The sequence below is a fragment of the Ruditapes philippinarum genome, unplaced genomic scaffold (genome assembly GCF_026571515.1).
Source record: "Ruditapes philippinarum isolate M1 unplaced genomic scaffold, ASM2657151v2 ctg4097_1_1_1_1, whole genome shotgun sequence".
In the NCBI taxonomy this organism is placed as follows: Eukaryota; Metazoa; Mollusca; class Bivalvia; order Venerida; family Veneridae; genus Ruditapes; species Ruditapes philippinarum.
Window position 1 is genome coordinate 37182 of NW_026864361.1, and position 15614 is coordinate 52795.

The window sequence follows — 15614 nt, forward strand, 5'->3', positions numbered from 1 at the left end:
TGTGATGAAATGATGTGCAACGGAAGTGACGAAATGACGTGTATTTGATGTAACAAAATGTCGTACTTTAGATGTGACAAGATAGCGTTCAAAGGATTTGATTAATGACGTCTGTTGGATGTGGCAAAATGGCGTGCATCGATCGGATGTGCATTTAATTGGTGCGATAAATGGCGTATAAAGGATAGATAATTGATGTGAAATTGAAAAGTGTCATGCATTTAATGTGACACAATGGAACGCAATAACATGCTATAGTATATAATATTTACGGATAAAAGTACCTTCGGTTAGAGCATTGTTATCCCCTAATTTATATACTTAACGTACGGAACGTAACTTCTAAAGATAAAATTTTTAAATTTCATGAAAATTAGTAAGAGTCTCATATTATTTAAAAATATGAAGCCTGATCTGACTGTATACGGACATAGACCACCAGTGTCCATGCCGATTATTTATTGTAGACTTTTCAATGAAATTGAAATATTTAACTGAACATTCAGTAAAAACTACTGCCTATAAGATTATAGATAATTACAGCCGATTTTATTCCCTGGCTACTTTAATGAATGCGTATCATGCATATAAATTATTGCGATATGATATCCGGTATTTATCGAAATAATACGCCTCGATAATCACTTTCTAGAGCCCCACTCGAGTGTATCATTTAATCAAAGGGAAGTAATTCGAGTTGTCTTCCTCTATCTTAAGTCGGTCAACAACTTGTTGCATTTATAGCGATTTTAAGCAATTTAGAAAGTCGAAACTTTATTATGGATTGATAGATAGTGATTTAATTGGATAAAGAATAAAGGGATACTGGAGGGTAGGTCCATTTCATTGTAATTTTACGTTTAACACTGAATGTTTATATGAAGTAAACGTGGTAACTAGATCACAGGTATGAAGAGCTTAAGTTAAAGGAGAAGTCAATTGTATTATAAGAACGTTAAAGGGGAAGTGTTGTGACATGTATTGATTATTTGCATACGCTAAAATATGTCTCGGAGTGTACCTCTATACCATTTGCATTATGTTTCCTCTAATTTAACGCTTGCAGAGCTATACTGGTATCACTAGATGTGTTTAAAAGTGATGTACTATTATATGTCCCAGATTATGTAGGCTTAATGACGAATTTTTGTAATTTTAAAAGATACGTATAGAAAATGATGAAAAACATAACCTGTCTCAGTTAGACTGAATGTTAGGTCAGTTTTTATGCTTTAAAGAACACCTATATGAAAAAATTAAACATAATTTACTTTACGGTTTACGAGTTATGGGAAAAGCTCTGAAACATAGCTTAGAACTAAGAAGGGCTCTTTTTCAGAAATGAGAAAACTTTAAATGATCTATAATATCATCCAATCAGGGTCTTTCAAATAGAATCTTAGAAAATTAAACGCTTCCTTCTTTTTAAAAGAGAGTTGAGAGATACATGATAAATGTTAAAAGAAAAAGAAAGAAAGGGAAAAAAGTTGACTCTTTTAGATTTGAACCCGCGTGCAGATTTGCGTCTTCATATTAGGTGGCACTTAATTAATTTGGATGTAAATATAAAGCTAACAACTAAAGAGCTAATCTAACAAATCATTAAGAGGCTTAAATCTGTTGGTTTTTATTTCATACTAGCCCAAATTAAATTTAAATGGTCTTATTTTAGTGACTGTGTAGTCGGTTGGATAGAAGTCACTAGCTCGATCCACAACTCACTGCACGCACGACTCTATAATATGTAGAGCGTTTATTGGAAGTAATTGAGCATTGCTTAAACATATAAAATGAACGATTTTACCAGATGCCTCAATTTCATTTTTAACCACATCCTATTTCTAAAGAAAAAAGGAAACTGTACGTGTCAATGGGTTTATGTATAGGAGTTATTGTATAATGCATATACATATAATTGTTGTACTTGTATGTAAAGTGTTTCACTATTATGGCTATATATAATGATGTGAATTTTAATTTAATATCGAATGCATTATGAAGAATCAGATTTATTATTTTGAGGAAAAACACATACAGTGTTTTAAATGTTTTATATGTATATAGATGAGACTATAATAAAGAATAAAATATACACTGGTAGTATAACACTGTTATTATATGATGCGGGCAATTCAATTCATTATTAAACCTTCACGATTACTGAATATCAATCTGTAGGAAAAATACGAAGTACAAAGATGATATCCAGTAGATGTTGGTCGATGTAGTAATTGGGAAGTAAATGTAAAACAAGCTCATAGTCGCTTAAATTATTCACTAGCCTTCAGCAAGTCAGTATGATTGACGTATTCTTAATTTTGCCTTTAAGTACTAGTTCATCAATAAGTCACTGTTTATATATATGAGCCGCGTCACGACAAAACCAACATAATGGGTTTGCGACCAGCATGGATCCAGACCAGCCTGCGCATCCGCGCAGTCTGATCAGGATCCATGCTGTTCGCTATCAGTTTCTCTACTTGTAATAGGGTTTATAGACGAACAGTTTGGATCCTGATCAGACTGCGCGGATGCGCAGGCTGGTCTGGATCCATGCTGGTCGCAAACCCATTATGTTGGATTTGTCGTGACGCGGCTCATATATAGATCGATTTTATCCTCACAAATAGTAACGCAAGATCCAAAGTTGTTTTCAGGGACATTGCTTATTTTTGGCAGCTTTTGCTAAAAAAATTGATTATTTAGGGAAAAAAGGTTATGAGCGTTTAGGATTTATAAATAAAAGTAAAAAACAAAGAGAATATACACAATTACAATTCGACGGGGAAAGAAGTCGCTGTAAGGAATTTTTAAAGGCTTTTTGCACTTTTTTTCTAAATAAAATGCTGGTATGAAAGTAAAAATGGTTTTTGGGCGTTACGGATTGATAAAAAAGAAGAAGACAATTTGCAAGAATATTTTACCTAAAATAATACGACCGGAAAAGTAGGCATTGAATTGATTTTCAAAGATTTTTTTCTTCAATACTGCAAATATTGATTTTTTATTAGCGACATTCCTTATTGTACCACTAGTAGTAGTAGTACCAGTACGTTCTGGCATAAGTTTTTAAAATACGATTTTTTTGGTTATAACGGCAAGTGATTCCGTGCCAAGTCCGAAATAATCTCACCAGTGTTGCTAAAAAGAATTATCTTATTTCACATGCAATGAAATCGATATAAACGAATGCTTAGGATAGCACTGTAAACTATATATTGTGTTTCTGTTGTTGTTGGTTTTCAGTGTTGTCTATCAATTTATTTACAGAGAGACAGATGTGACAAAACATAAAAACCTGTTACACTTTGATGAAACAGTTGTTGATTTATATTCATGTACATACTCATTAAGTATGCGCGATTATGTATTAATGTTTACCTAAATTATACAATTTTTGGTTTCATTATAACAAGCGAGCTAATTGGATTCTTTTTTTTTCAGGTTAGGGCGAAGGAAGAAGTATTGATGATAACCTCTGTTTTGATAGTGTTCTAGAATGTTTTGAGGCGTATATATTGATCGAAAATGACAGTAAAGGAAGGTAAGTCATATTTTTATGATGATATTCACATGTTTAGGTGTCGTCTGGTGCTAAGGTGAAATTCTTTTTGGGAAGTGGGGTGAAAGTTGTTTTGCTACATTGACATTAGCTGACATCTAAACCTTTTTGTCTCAAAATATAGAGTTGCCATTATCTATTGATCATAATACACCTATGCTGATATACCAAAATAACTTATACATCACCATATATATTGTGTCAGTCACGGCTGCAGGGTCGAACCCCATTCTTCCAGGGACTTTGGATTCTAATATGGGAGAAAGTTATCAGCTAGATAACGGAATGTCCGTTGTTTTGTTACGATATCCATTCGTGACTGAATAATGCGACCGACTTTTTGTTCTATTAGTAAAGCTGGAAAATCGCAATATGACATTTACAAAATAGGATAACTTAACACCTAACTTAACACCCGATCATTACTCAATACATGTATACACAAATTCAGTATCATTGTTATGGAAATGCTTTCTGTATTATATTATATGATGCTTGTTAAATGCAAATGTCATACATACATGTATTCTAAATTTACATCTGCTTGTATATGCAATAGTAAATTGTTTTAGAAAAACGAACAGTAAAAGTCTAATATTGCATTAAAATATTTAACTTAAATTACCGGTATTACATGAAAGTGAATAATTTCGATTTGTTTTTATTAACTTATTTTAACTCCCTAGCATGCTGGCATGATTCTACTCATGCGTTTAGTGCGGACCAAAATTAACTGATGCGTTCTTATCTATACTGTCCGTAATTCTTTTGAATGATTTGTGCAGATTACAAAGTAGACCGGTTTTTCAATTTAAAATATCTACAGTGCTTAGGGATTAGTAATCATGTTATGTTTACATTCTATGCTACAGAATTTGACAAGTTCAAACACGATGTAGAGGAAGTGTTTCATGATGTTGAAGAAGTTTTTCACGATGTTAAAGAACACATGATATTGTCCGTGCGGGACTTCAGCATTCAAATAGCCTTTGTTCTCATGGGAATAACATCTGCCATCTTGATCATAGGTACCGTGTATGTCTGGTGTTTTCATCATCCAAAGCGTCCCAAGAAATCTGAGGATTCAAAAGATCATGAACATGTCGAAGAACACCCCTCATCCGAACAGGCGGATCTTCCAAATCACAATCATTCAGTAAAATCTTCTTCTCCCAAAAAGAAAACAAGGATACCAGAAAGGGAGGTAAAGGTGGAGGAGAATCACCAGGAAGTGTTTGAAGAAGTTGCTCAAAAGAAAGAAGATTCAGGAATTTCTGATCAAAATGGAGTAAGGCAAAGAACTACCACTGCAAATGCTAATAACAACAACAGTCCAGTAAAATCCAAGATTCCTGTGAGACAAAAAAGTAGAAATTCTTCTTCATCTTGATTTAAATAAGTGGTACGATATATTTTTTTTTGAGAAATGGACTGTTGTTGAGTTGTCCAAAATAGCCTATTTTACTTATGATCCAACTTAACGGTTTTACTGCTTTACCACATTCAGTAAATAGTCATAGACATGTCTTATGTGTTTTGATATTGTTACAAAGATCCTGTTTAAGATTACGATGAGCATGTTGAACATGAAGTGAATTTTTTTTCAATTTTATGATGACATATTGGCTTAATGTTTAAATAGTACATCATTAATTAAACATTTAAAGGTTGTGTGCACTGTTCAGATTAAAGACTTAAAATGCTAACGGGTAATCATAGGATTTTATTAAAGAACTTATGCAACACAAATAAAATTGTAGCTATAAATAAACTATAGGCCTACTATGCATGTTTTAGAATTTCTGACTTATTTATGTTATTTTCCTTTAAGTATATGATACATGTTAGATAAAAAATATTACATAGCAGTATCAAAGTCTTCCTACCTGTTTATTATATGTTTTTTGATGAATTATCACTTAGTGAGGTATAAGTTATATCACACTGTTTGAAACATGGTGAGGTGCAGACTTTAGGCTCTGTGTGCAAAGAAGAATGCATGATGGATAAAGATTTTTATGAGGTCATGGATTATTGTCATGTAAAGTAGTCATTTTGCAATGGGGAAAACTATATAATGTGATGCAAGATTGTGCTTAGCAAGGGTTTTTTATTGTAGGTGTAAGACCCTGTTTCTCTGGATATGGAATATCTTATTTCAAACTTAAAATTTCCTTTATAATTCCACTGGAGCAAAGAGGCTTTAAAAATACATGTATATAACACTTAACATTGGAAATTTTCCCTGCTTTAAAATTGTAATTGTCCATTTAAGGGATTTTAAATATCAAAATACAAACATAGGGCCACCAACAGCTTTGACCTAGTTGAGGATTAAAATTTCTCATTTCTTAGAGAGATATTTTATATTGACTATAAAACAAGCAAATAACCTCTATTTACATACATGTATATCTGGTTCAATTCATTAATGAAATTGTAACAGTTGGTTTCATGTAAAAATTCTTGGATTTTTAAATTGTACATGTATTTGTTTAATTTTGTTTTGTTAATTGTTCTAACTCTTCCATACTTGTTAATAAAGTTGTTATCTGAAACGATGTACATAATTGATATTATATAGATTTCCAATTCATACTTAATATACTGCTCAATTTAAAGTAATCTACCTTGAGTGTGTGATATTCTTGATTCAGTAATTAATGTTTTTGCAAAACTGTTTGATTCCTTTTTTTCCATCCTGTCACATTTTTTTCATTGCACACGTATTTTATTTGTCAAAAATATAAGTGCAATGTGGGATTTTTGTTGTTGTCTGAAAATGTATATTCCGTGCCTTTTGTTGTATATTTTAAACCATATATGCATAATAGATCTATACGGGTACAGGATATGTTAGAAACAGAGGTCTGATCTTTACACAAGCTCAATCCATAATATAAGGTGTTGTTGTTTTTTTTAGAATATTGTCTTCTTGTAAAATATTGTCTCTTAGATCTGAAAATGAAAATACAGCTGACTTGAGATGAATCTATATTTGACATCTGAATATACTGTCCTGGGAATATGGATGCCCTTGTAACAAATTTTTATTGAACATTTTATTACATTTTATATACCTGCATTTACTGTATAATATTGATGTATCTTTTATGACAAGACTTATTGTGTTAAAAAAGCAACAACATTCAAGTATATTTTCCAATTAAGTTACTTTATAAAATTGTTTATGTATCCTGTCCCATTGTTATTGGTTTGAATTTGAATTTAGCAGGACAGAAATGAATTAAGTGTATTGTACATTAACTCAGATACTGTTTTTTACAGGAACAAATGATATTATATCAATATATATTTTCATGTATAGAGAACAGAAATCTTGAATCCACGCAAACACATGGCCATGGGCTCCATTAGTAAATGTTTGTTAATAGTTATTCTGTGACCTCTTAAACATAAATTCTGTATCCATAGGTTCCATTGCCAATGAGTTGTTAACAGTGATTCATTGACCTTTAAAACATTAAATCTGTATCCATGGGTTCTATTGTCAATGAGTAGTCAACAGTGATTCACTGACCTCTAGTGTCAACTGGTTTCATCACTTATAATTGATTGTCAATGTTAGGTATTCACTGACTTATAAAACATATACTTATGGCAATGGCATGGGCACAATTTTAGTTGGTAAATGTCAACAGTGATTCTCTGACTTCTGAGTTCACATGCTAATAGTCATTGGTAATTGGTTTTCAACAGTGATTGACCTCTAAATTCAAATGTTCTTGTCCATCAGTAATGGTTTGGCAACAGTGATTCACTGACCTCTTATGGCTATCAGTAATGGGTTATCAACAGTGATTCTAACGCCTCTAAACTTATATGTCTGAAGCCATCGGAAATGGGTTGTCAACAATGTTTCACTGACCTCTAAGCTTATATGCTCATTGCCATCAGTAATGGTTTGTCAACAGTGACTTTTTTTAGTTGTCAAACTAGAATACTTAGACATGCAGTATTTACATTATTAACGACCTATCTCTTCTGCTTTACTAAGTATTTTAGGATAAATTTATGCATTAATGCATTATTTATGTATGAAATACAATGGAAGTTGGGAGATGTCTCCATTTAAACTTTGCATGCTGTTAACTTAGGCATCTGAACAGCCCATTGTTACGTATAGTTTTATGTGTTTTGTAATAGGAAAGAAATCTTATGAAATAGAAATACATTTCGTAATTCCTTGATTTTTTCATAGCCAGATGTCGGTGACAGTGGGTCTTTAAACCAGGCTGTTGTGTTGGATCTCAAAGTTCGTAAATATGTCTCTCCTACATTGTGTTTTCATTGATTTTATTGTTTGCATTTTATTAGTCCCCTACCGGTTTACCGGAGGGGACTTTAGGTTTACCCTCCGTCCGTCTGTCCGTCAGTCCGTCTGTCTGTCCGTCAGTCCGTCCGTCCACAAAACTGGATCCCGCGATAACGCAAAAAGTACTGAAAATATTTTAATGAAACTTGATATATGGATAGATGGCAGTATGTAGATTATGCACGTCTTTTTCTTTTCTTCCTATGTTGAAAATTCTGGTTGCTATGGCAACAAATAGACTGAAAATATGGCAAATTTTACACATAACCTGGATCCCGCGATAACGCAAAAAGTACTAAAAATATTTTTATGAAACTTGATATATGGATAGATGGCAGTATGTAGATTATGCACGTCTTTTTCTTTTCTTCCTATGTTGAAAATTCTGGTTGCTATGGCAACAAATAGACTGAAAATATGGCAAATTTTACACATAACCTGGATCCAGTGATAACACAAAAAGTACTGAAAATATGTTTATGAAACTTGACATATGGGTAGATGGCAGTATGGAAATTATGCACATCCTTTTTTATCTTCCTATGTTGAAAATTCTGGTTGCTATGGCAACAAATAGACTGAATTTCAATATTTCTGATTCTAGTTTTTAAGTTTTTTCACTATAAGTTCTTTATTTCTCAAGATATTTTCTTCAAACTTTAAATATAAGTTGCTTGTCATCAACCACATCATATGTGACAAGGTTTACAACTCTAGCACAAAATTTATCAGAATTACCTCCCTTGAACTTAAAATTTTCATGAAAAAACATTGTTTTTTTAATAACTTCTTTTTCTGAATGTATCTACTTCAAACTTCATATAAATGTTTCTTATTGTCACTCAACATTTGTAAGTGTTCAATTTTCTAGCAAGACTATTTCCAGAATTATGCCTCTTTTGAACTTAGACTTTTTTTTGAGAAATTGGTAATTTTTACTCCAACTTCTTCAATCATGATAGGATTTTAAAAATGTTATATTTTGATAACAGGGATGTTTAAAAAATAACTTTAGAGTGTCCTTCAGTCCGTTTGTCTGTACATAAAAACTGTTTACTGTGATCACTTTTAAAGAACTTTTTCAACAAATTTACTTAAAATAGGAACCTAAGTGAATGGCCAATGGCCCTTCAGAATGTTGTTTGGGCTCTTACCGGTAGGGGACTTATGGATTGCTTGCAATACTATGATAATTGCTTGTTATCATTACTACTGTATATGTTTACTTGGGTAATTTATATATAGATATTGAAATGTAGCTAGAAAACGAGCATAAAAGGTGAAAAATAAATCTTATACATGTATTGTTAGAAAATGTAAGTGTATTGTTAAAAATATTTAAGTGTATAACGTGAATTGAAAAGTAAACTTTGTATTTATGTTTATTTTGCTAGATAGATACTTTATAACAGTTATTTATAATGCTTATATGGTTGAACATGAATTGCCTTGAATTAGATACATATATCTGTTTTCATATTAAAATGTAAGAGGTTGGTACACACGTACAATTACTTATATGGGAAATACTATATTTATCAGTGGCCATCTGCCTTAAATAGGTAACAAAAACTGGAGTGAATGCAGCTCTGTGTACCTACGGTGCCATCATTAGTTAGATAATAATAACAATATGCTAATTTTACTTCCTAAGAAGTGTGTCATATGAGCAGTTGATAAGTATTTTAATTGGAAAACAGACATTTGTCCTCTCAAACAATTGTCTCCAGTTCCCTTCGCAGACATTTGCCTTTCATAAATTTTGAAGGGCAGATACATATGTATTTGCCCCCGAAAGTTGAATTTACCATATAAATACAGATTGATTTTCAAACAAAAACAAAGCCTGGTGTTGTAATTTCCTTATTTATGTCCAAGGAGGCAAACGTCCTAACATGTCTAGATTATGAAAATTCTTGTCATCTAAATGCTTTTGTAATCTTGTAATTTATAAGGGAATTTATGATTAAAGTATTGATTGACTGAAAACCTTTAAATCACTAAAACAATACAGCCACTGGTTATTTATTTTTATTGGACGTTTTGGATTTATTAAAAATGGCTTTGTAATTTATGTCATGCCTTCCATTGGTTATATCTAAGAGTTCTATATGTGCTTGCTTTATTTTTTACGAGTGTTTTTTTTTACTATATACCCTTTAAGAATGTATTTTACTTCGTTTTTGTTGAAGATTTTTGTTTATGTTTTGATAATATAAACTTAAGCTGTAAAATTATGGGAATAAGGTTTGAAATGTATGGTTGTACATGTATTTGATAATCTTAGTTCTTTAATTGGTATGTGAGCCAAAATTGGTTATATTAACCCGTTGCTGGCTGGTGGCAAATGATTCTACCCATGCAAACAGTGCGGACCAAGCTCTGCCCTGGACTACACTGTTCGCTATATAGTCAGTACATATTTTGAAATTTTCACCAAAAATGACGAATGGTTTTATCCAGGTTAAAAGATGGGCAAGTCCATTCATTTAAATTTAGGGTGGTAAGGGTTAAGCTGGGTACAATACTTAATCTACTTACTGTTCAAGTAAAGAAGGTATATAATTTTGCCAGGTTTGCCAAATTTAGTCACCTTATGTCATAGCTCACATTTTCTTGGATACCCTTTACATAGTTGAGAATGTTTATAACTTCCGTGTATATAATATATTACATAATGTTTACCCACTATACATGTACTATCAGTATCATATCGTAAATGTATATACAGGCATATCAATCAGAGAAATTAGTCCAGCCTTGCATTCCATATATGTTGATGTTTACCCTCCATGTTTAAACACAAAATTTTCCTATATTTGTTAATAAAATGATTAAAAATATATTTTCTTTTTGTTGTATACATTTTTGAAGCGTTTTATTTTGAAGATTGGACAGTTTATTGTCAGAATTTTTAATTTTATTGTAAGAAATAAATAACCACTAATATTTTATGTCGGCCTAGAATCCTAGATCACCCTCATGATTTCATAAAAAATACTGGTGATTTTATTATGTGATAGCCTAGGATCGAACTCGCAGTCACTGAATTGGTAGGCAGGCGGTATTCGTTCCGGATGTCGCATATCCACCCTGCGCCTATAGACCGCTTTGTATGAATTTGAATACTATCTACCATAATTCAGTGACTTGAAATGAATTTGCGTACACATATTTGCATATTTTCAAATTTACCGTACCCAAAATGGCAATACTGACTTGTCTTTCACACACGACAGTCATTTTTGCAGTCATTAACCTTTGAGTCGTAATACAAGTTTATACTTCAAATTATATATATTTTTGTTAAATAACCGAATTTCTTTTCGGCAATTTTCAATATTGGATTCGTCCATTTCACTAAAAATAGACATTTCCAAACTCAAAGCATAACGTTTTCATTGGGATGCAGATTATACGTAACACTATAGAACACATATATTTTAATGTCAGAGTCTCAAATGCTTCCTAAATTCAAATGTTGGCAGGAATAATCATATATTGATAATAATTGGAAACTGCATGACTAGTACATTGACCATATAAACGGCCCGGAATGTTAATCTGCTAATTAATTTGAATTGCAGATCTTTTCTTCCGACTTCTTAAACATTACTGAATCAGCAAAATGTTATTGGCTGTAAGTAATTCAATTGGGGCGTACTGCCAAAAGATTATGATAAAACTTACAGGTTACCAACTTATTAGATCAAGCGGTATGTACGATATACAGAGATGTAGTATTTAGATTAATTAATTAATTAAATGTGCCACTGACAAGTATCTATAATTCTTCTTTACAAAAAGTCGCCAATCATATTAATTAGCAGAAATATAGAATGCAAAATAAAATCATTCGATGCATCAACTCTTTAATGAACGGTGAAATATCCAATAAAACACTTTATACAAATTAATTTTGTGAGAATTATGAATTCAATATCTCCTAGATTACATTCACAGAAAAAAATAAACAAAAAGGCACAGTGAAAAGAAAAAAGAAGGAAATTGATACTAATACATAAATATTTACAACAATAGTATATACATATATGTGCCTTAACAAGAAATTCAAAAAGCGCGATATTGTCGCCTAATTTTGGAACTCTCCGGAAAGAACATGTTTAAACAAAAAACAAATATATATACACTATATACAATATCATTTAAGTTTATAATAACTGGGTAATGGCATATTACGCTTCTCGTATAAATCTGTTATGACATTGTGTAAACCTGAACAGTACTTTTGTAAGAACCATCACTTGTAACTAAGAAACGGTCACCATAGGGATCAAACGCAATTGCGCGAGGATGTGGTAAACCATCTGTAAGTAGGCGAATTCTTTGGCCATCACGTGTCATCTGATGTATGTCACATGACCCGTTGCCACACACGTAAATGCAGCCATGATTATCGGCAGCAATGCCGACCGGAAGCTTTAAGTATGAATGTTTGTGGTTGAATCTTATTTCTCCGTTTGTTGTTATTCCAATAATTGTATTATTGCATTCATCGGACACATACACGTCGGCGTCAAATGGATTTGTTGCAACATAACTCGGTCGAGATGTGATACTTAGGCCATTCTCTCCAATCGCAATGTTGCGTAGTTCGTCCCCAGATAAAGAAATGACCTTGACCGTTGCTAGACCATCTCCAGGTGTGTCACACGCAACAACAAGGTCTTTTGCGTAGTAGGAATATGCAATCCCATAACATTTTCCAGAAGTGTTAAATTGTTCAACTGGAGTTATACAGTCGTTCATCCCGGATACTAACATCACTTTCTTCTCGGACGGAAGCGTAACGGCCGCCATTCCGCCCGGAACGCATGTTATATCCCATGGAGCTGAACTAAGTTCAAATTCGCACAAAAGATCACCATCTGGTGTGAAAAGCTTTAACTTCCTGTTAGCATTGTCAACAAGCATTAGTCTGTCGTCTGGCAAAAACGTGCCACCTGTAAGCTCAGCACATCTATCGTCCATTGCCGAAGTTGCATCAAATCTGGAACCTGGAGTGGCACGTTTCTTTATGAAAGGCGAAACAACGGTTGGTGTTTTGTTAACTTTTAAAGAACCAATTTCATCAAGAGCCATTAGAATATGTTCTATCTCATAGTTCTGCTCAAAGTCGTAATCAATATCGCGTAGGTTTGATTCTTCTTTTTCCAGAACCGTTTCGTACTTGTGGAATTCCCGTTCCATTCTATGAGCAACAACAAATAATTCGTTGTCTGTCCCATATTCAATAGCAGCTTGGAGGATTGCCCTTGAGCTATTAACAGCTTTCTGAAGTAGATGACATCTCCCGATCTGATCTTCTAGTCCATTTATTACTTGGGTGTGTGTATTCTCTAAATCTTGCTTAAACATCTGTTCAAGTTCATCTAATACTTTGTTAATTTCTATCCTAACAGCCTTAACCTTTGACAATACCTTGTCTTTAGTAGAATTCAACTTATCCGATGTCCTCTTTCTATCTAGGACGATGCATTCCGTTTCCTCGTTGCATTCTTTCAGTTTGTCTAACAGTTTCAAAGCTTCGGACGAGTCCCTTATTTCGCCAGCAACTTTATCAACTGGAATAACCGTTTCGCATGACTTATGATCAATCCTTGTACATTCGGAGCAAGCGACCTTGTTGTGGTCCACACAATACATATCCAACAAATGTCCCGGATGATCATGACATTGTGTAACTTCCTCATGGCTACTTGGACCACTGTGGTTTTTCAATTCCGTTAGTCTGATGACAGAATGAGAATCTGTCGCTTTGAGAACGTGATGATGTTTGGCACAAAGATGGCAAAGCGCCTCAGAACATTCTAAGCACCAGTGCTCGGCGGGTTTCGGATCGTTAATCTTTTCGCATGGCGTACACATGCTGTCCTCAACAGGTATCGCGTCGAATCCCATGATGCTTAGCACAAGATGGTTAATCGGAAATAGTGTTGCCCATCGTGATGGCTGAGTGGTTTTCACTTTGTCGCCTGGAATCTGCACGTGTGCTCTGCAAACCGGACACGGAAATCCATCACCTGTCCAGACGTACGGTTTGTTGTCAAATATGGATGCTGGGAGTTGATCTAGTTTGGCACAAATATTAGCAATGTTAACAATATACCCATCTAAACATGATTCACAGAACGTGTGTAAGCAAGGTAGATACTTCGGTTTCTTATACATGTCCTGGCATATTGGACATGTAATCATTTCAACCGTAGACTCCATTTTTACAGTAATTAAACAGTTCGCTGTTACATTTATTATTCAATTTGTGTGTTTTATAATATCCCAGATTGATTGATATTCCTTTTTCATGTTATGTCAGCGCGTTGGTTTTAATTAACTGAACAGAAGTTTTAAAGATCAATATAAATTCCCTAGGTGATTTTAAACCAATATGCTTATAAAGCGTTTATGATTGATTATACACAACACAAAATTAAAAGGCGTAAAGTGCATGTAATATTTTTAAATAAAGTTTTGAATTAACGCTATTGAAAGTAAGAATCGATTTGTATGGACTCAAGCCAGATGGAAAAGATTAGCTCGGCGAAATAAATAAAGTGAATTGTACTTGAAATCTACATAATGTATTGTTATCAGATATTGTGACAAATGGAAATCTTGTGATCATTCAATGCTCACTGTTTATTTAGCCAATATTGATTTAAAGCCTTTGGTAGTATTTGTAATTAAATAAGGCAGTACATACATTTAAACACACAGATCGTCCTTGTCAGGTAACCAATTTTGTTATCGTATTTACACAGCCCAAAGTCTTTGCTTATAGCCTTTATCTCTGCCTAATGTAAGCAGAGATGTACAGTCTAACTTGCCCATGCGACCACATGATTTAAGTTGAAAAGCTCACCAACCGCAAAGGAAAGTTAACATAATTTTTTACTTAAGAGACTGTTGTAATATGCGGTCATTTTAAGTGTTTTTGTGTGGTTGCTTAATACAGGTCTGACTGTAAATTGTGTTATATATACATTCCTGATGTAAGAAATGACTTATATTTCTTCGGATTTGTAACTGTCCGTTGTACATGTAAGAGATTGCAAAAATTAGGCATATAGCAATAAAGAACCTGGTTAAAGACTCGGGAACTTGATGAGAAAGTTTCTTGTAAGCAATAATAAAGAAAAATATAAGAAATGTGAAAACTGCAGGATCGGTTTGATTGAGTCTGTTTAAAAGAAATAATGAAAACTGCAACAGCTGCCACGTGCCTCTGATGCCGGTTTAAACAGAAGCAAAAAGGAACTGAAAATTAATGATCACGAAGGACAAGAAAGATATGGCAAGCTTTAACAACATAATTATGCCAAAGAAAACGAATATTTATTTGAGCCGCGCCATGACAAAACCAACATAGTGCGTTTGCGACCAGCATGGATCCAGACCAGCCTGTGCATCCGCGCAGTCTGATCAGGATCCATGCTGTTCGCTTACAAACCCTATTACAAGTAGAGAAACTGATAGCGAACAACATGGATCCTGATCAGACCGCGAGTTTTGTATCATTTACATAATCGTTTTAAGCATGTTAGATGCTTATTGTCTAAAGAAAGTAGAGGTGAACGTGAAAAAATTGTCATGCTAGTAGCAAATAGCAAACAAAGTAGTATTTTGACTTAAAAACGAAATACTAAATCAATATAACAGTACCAATTTCTAAAAGCTATAGAAGCAAAAATGGTT

At 33.3% G+C, this 15614-nt stretch overlaps 2 protein-coding genes across 2 annotated transcripts; one reads left to right on the forward strand and one right to left on the reverse strand.

Moving 5' to 3' along the window:
• Positions 1–667: 667 nt before the first annotated feature.
• LOC132725341 (uncharacterized) lies at positions 668–5532 on the forward strand. Its single transcript, XM_060710448.1, has 3 exons — positions 668–832; positions 3445–3544; positions 4435–5532. Exons 2-3 carry the CDS (start codon positions 3529–3531, stop codon positions 4950–4952), a joined length of 534 nt encoding a protein of 177 aa, XP_060566431.1. The 5' UTR covers positions 668–832; positions 3445–3528; the 3' UTR covers positions 4953–5532.
• A 6205-nt stretch (positions 5533–11737) lies between these two features.
• On the reverse strand, positions 11738–14457 carry LOC132725342 (E3 ubiquitin-protein ligase TRIM45-like). The gene has a single exon (XM_060710449.1). The coding sequence runs from the start codon at positions 14133–14135 to the stop codon at positions 12117–12119; it is 2019 nt and encodes a 672-aa protein (XP_060566432.1). The 5' UTR covers positions 14136–14457; the 3' UTR covers positions 11738–12116.
• Between the last annotated feature and the right edge of the window lie 1157 nt (positions 14458–15614).

What these genes read in the sequence shown, in the direction of transcription:
- LOC132725342 (XM_060710449.1), bottom strand. Translation starts at nt 14,135, where the DNA reads ATGGAGTCTACGGTTGAAATGATTACATGTCCAATATGCCAGGACATG.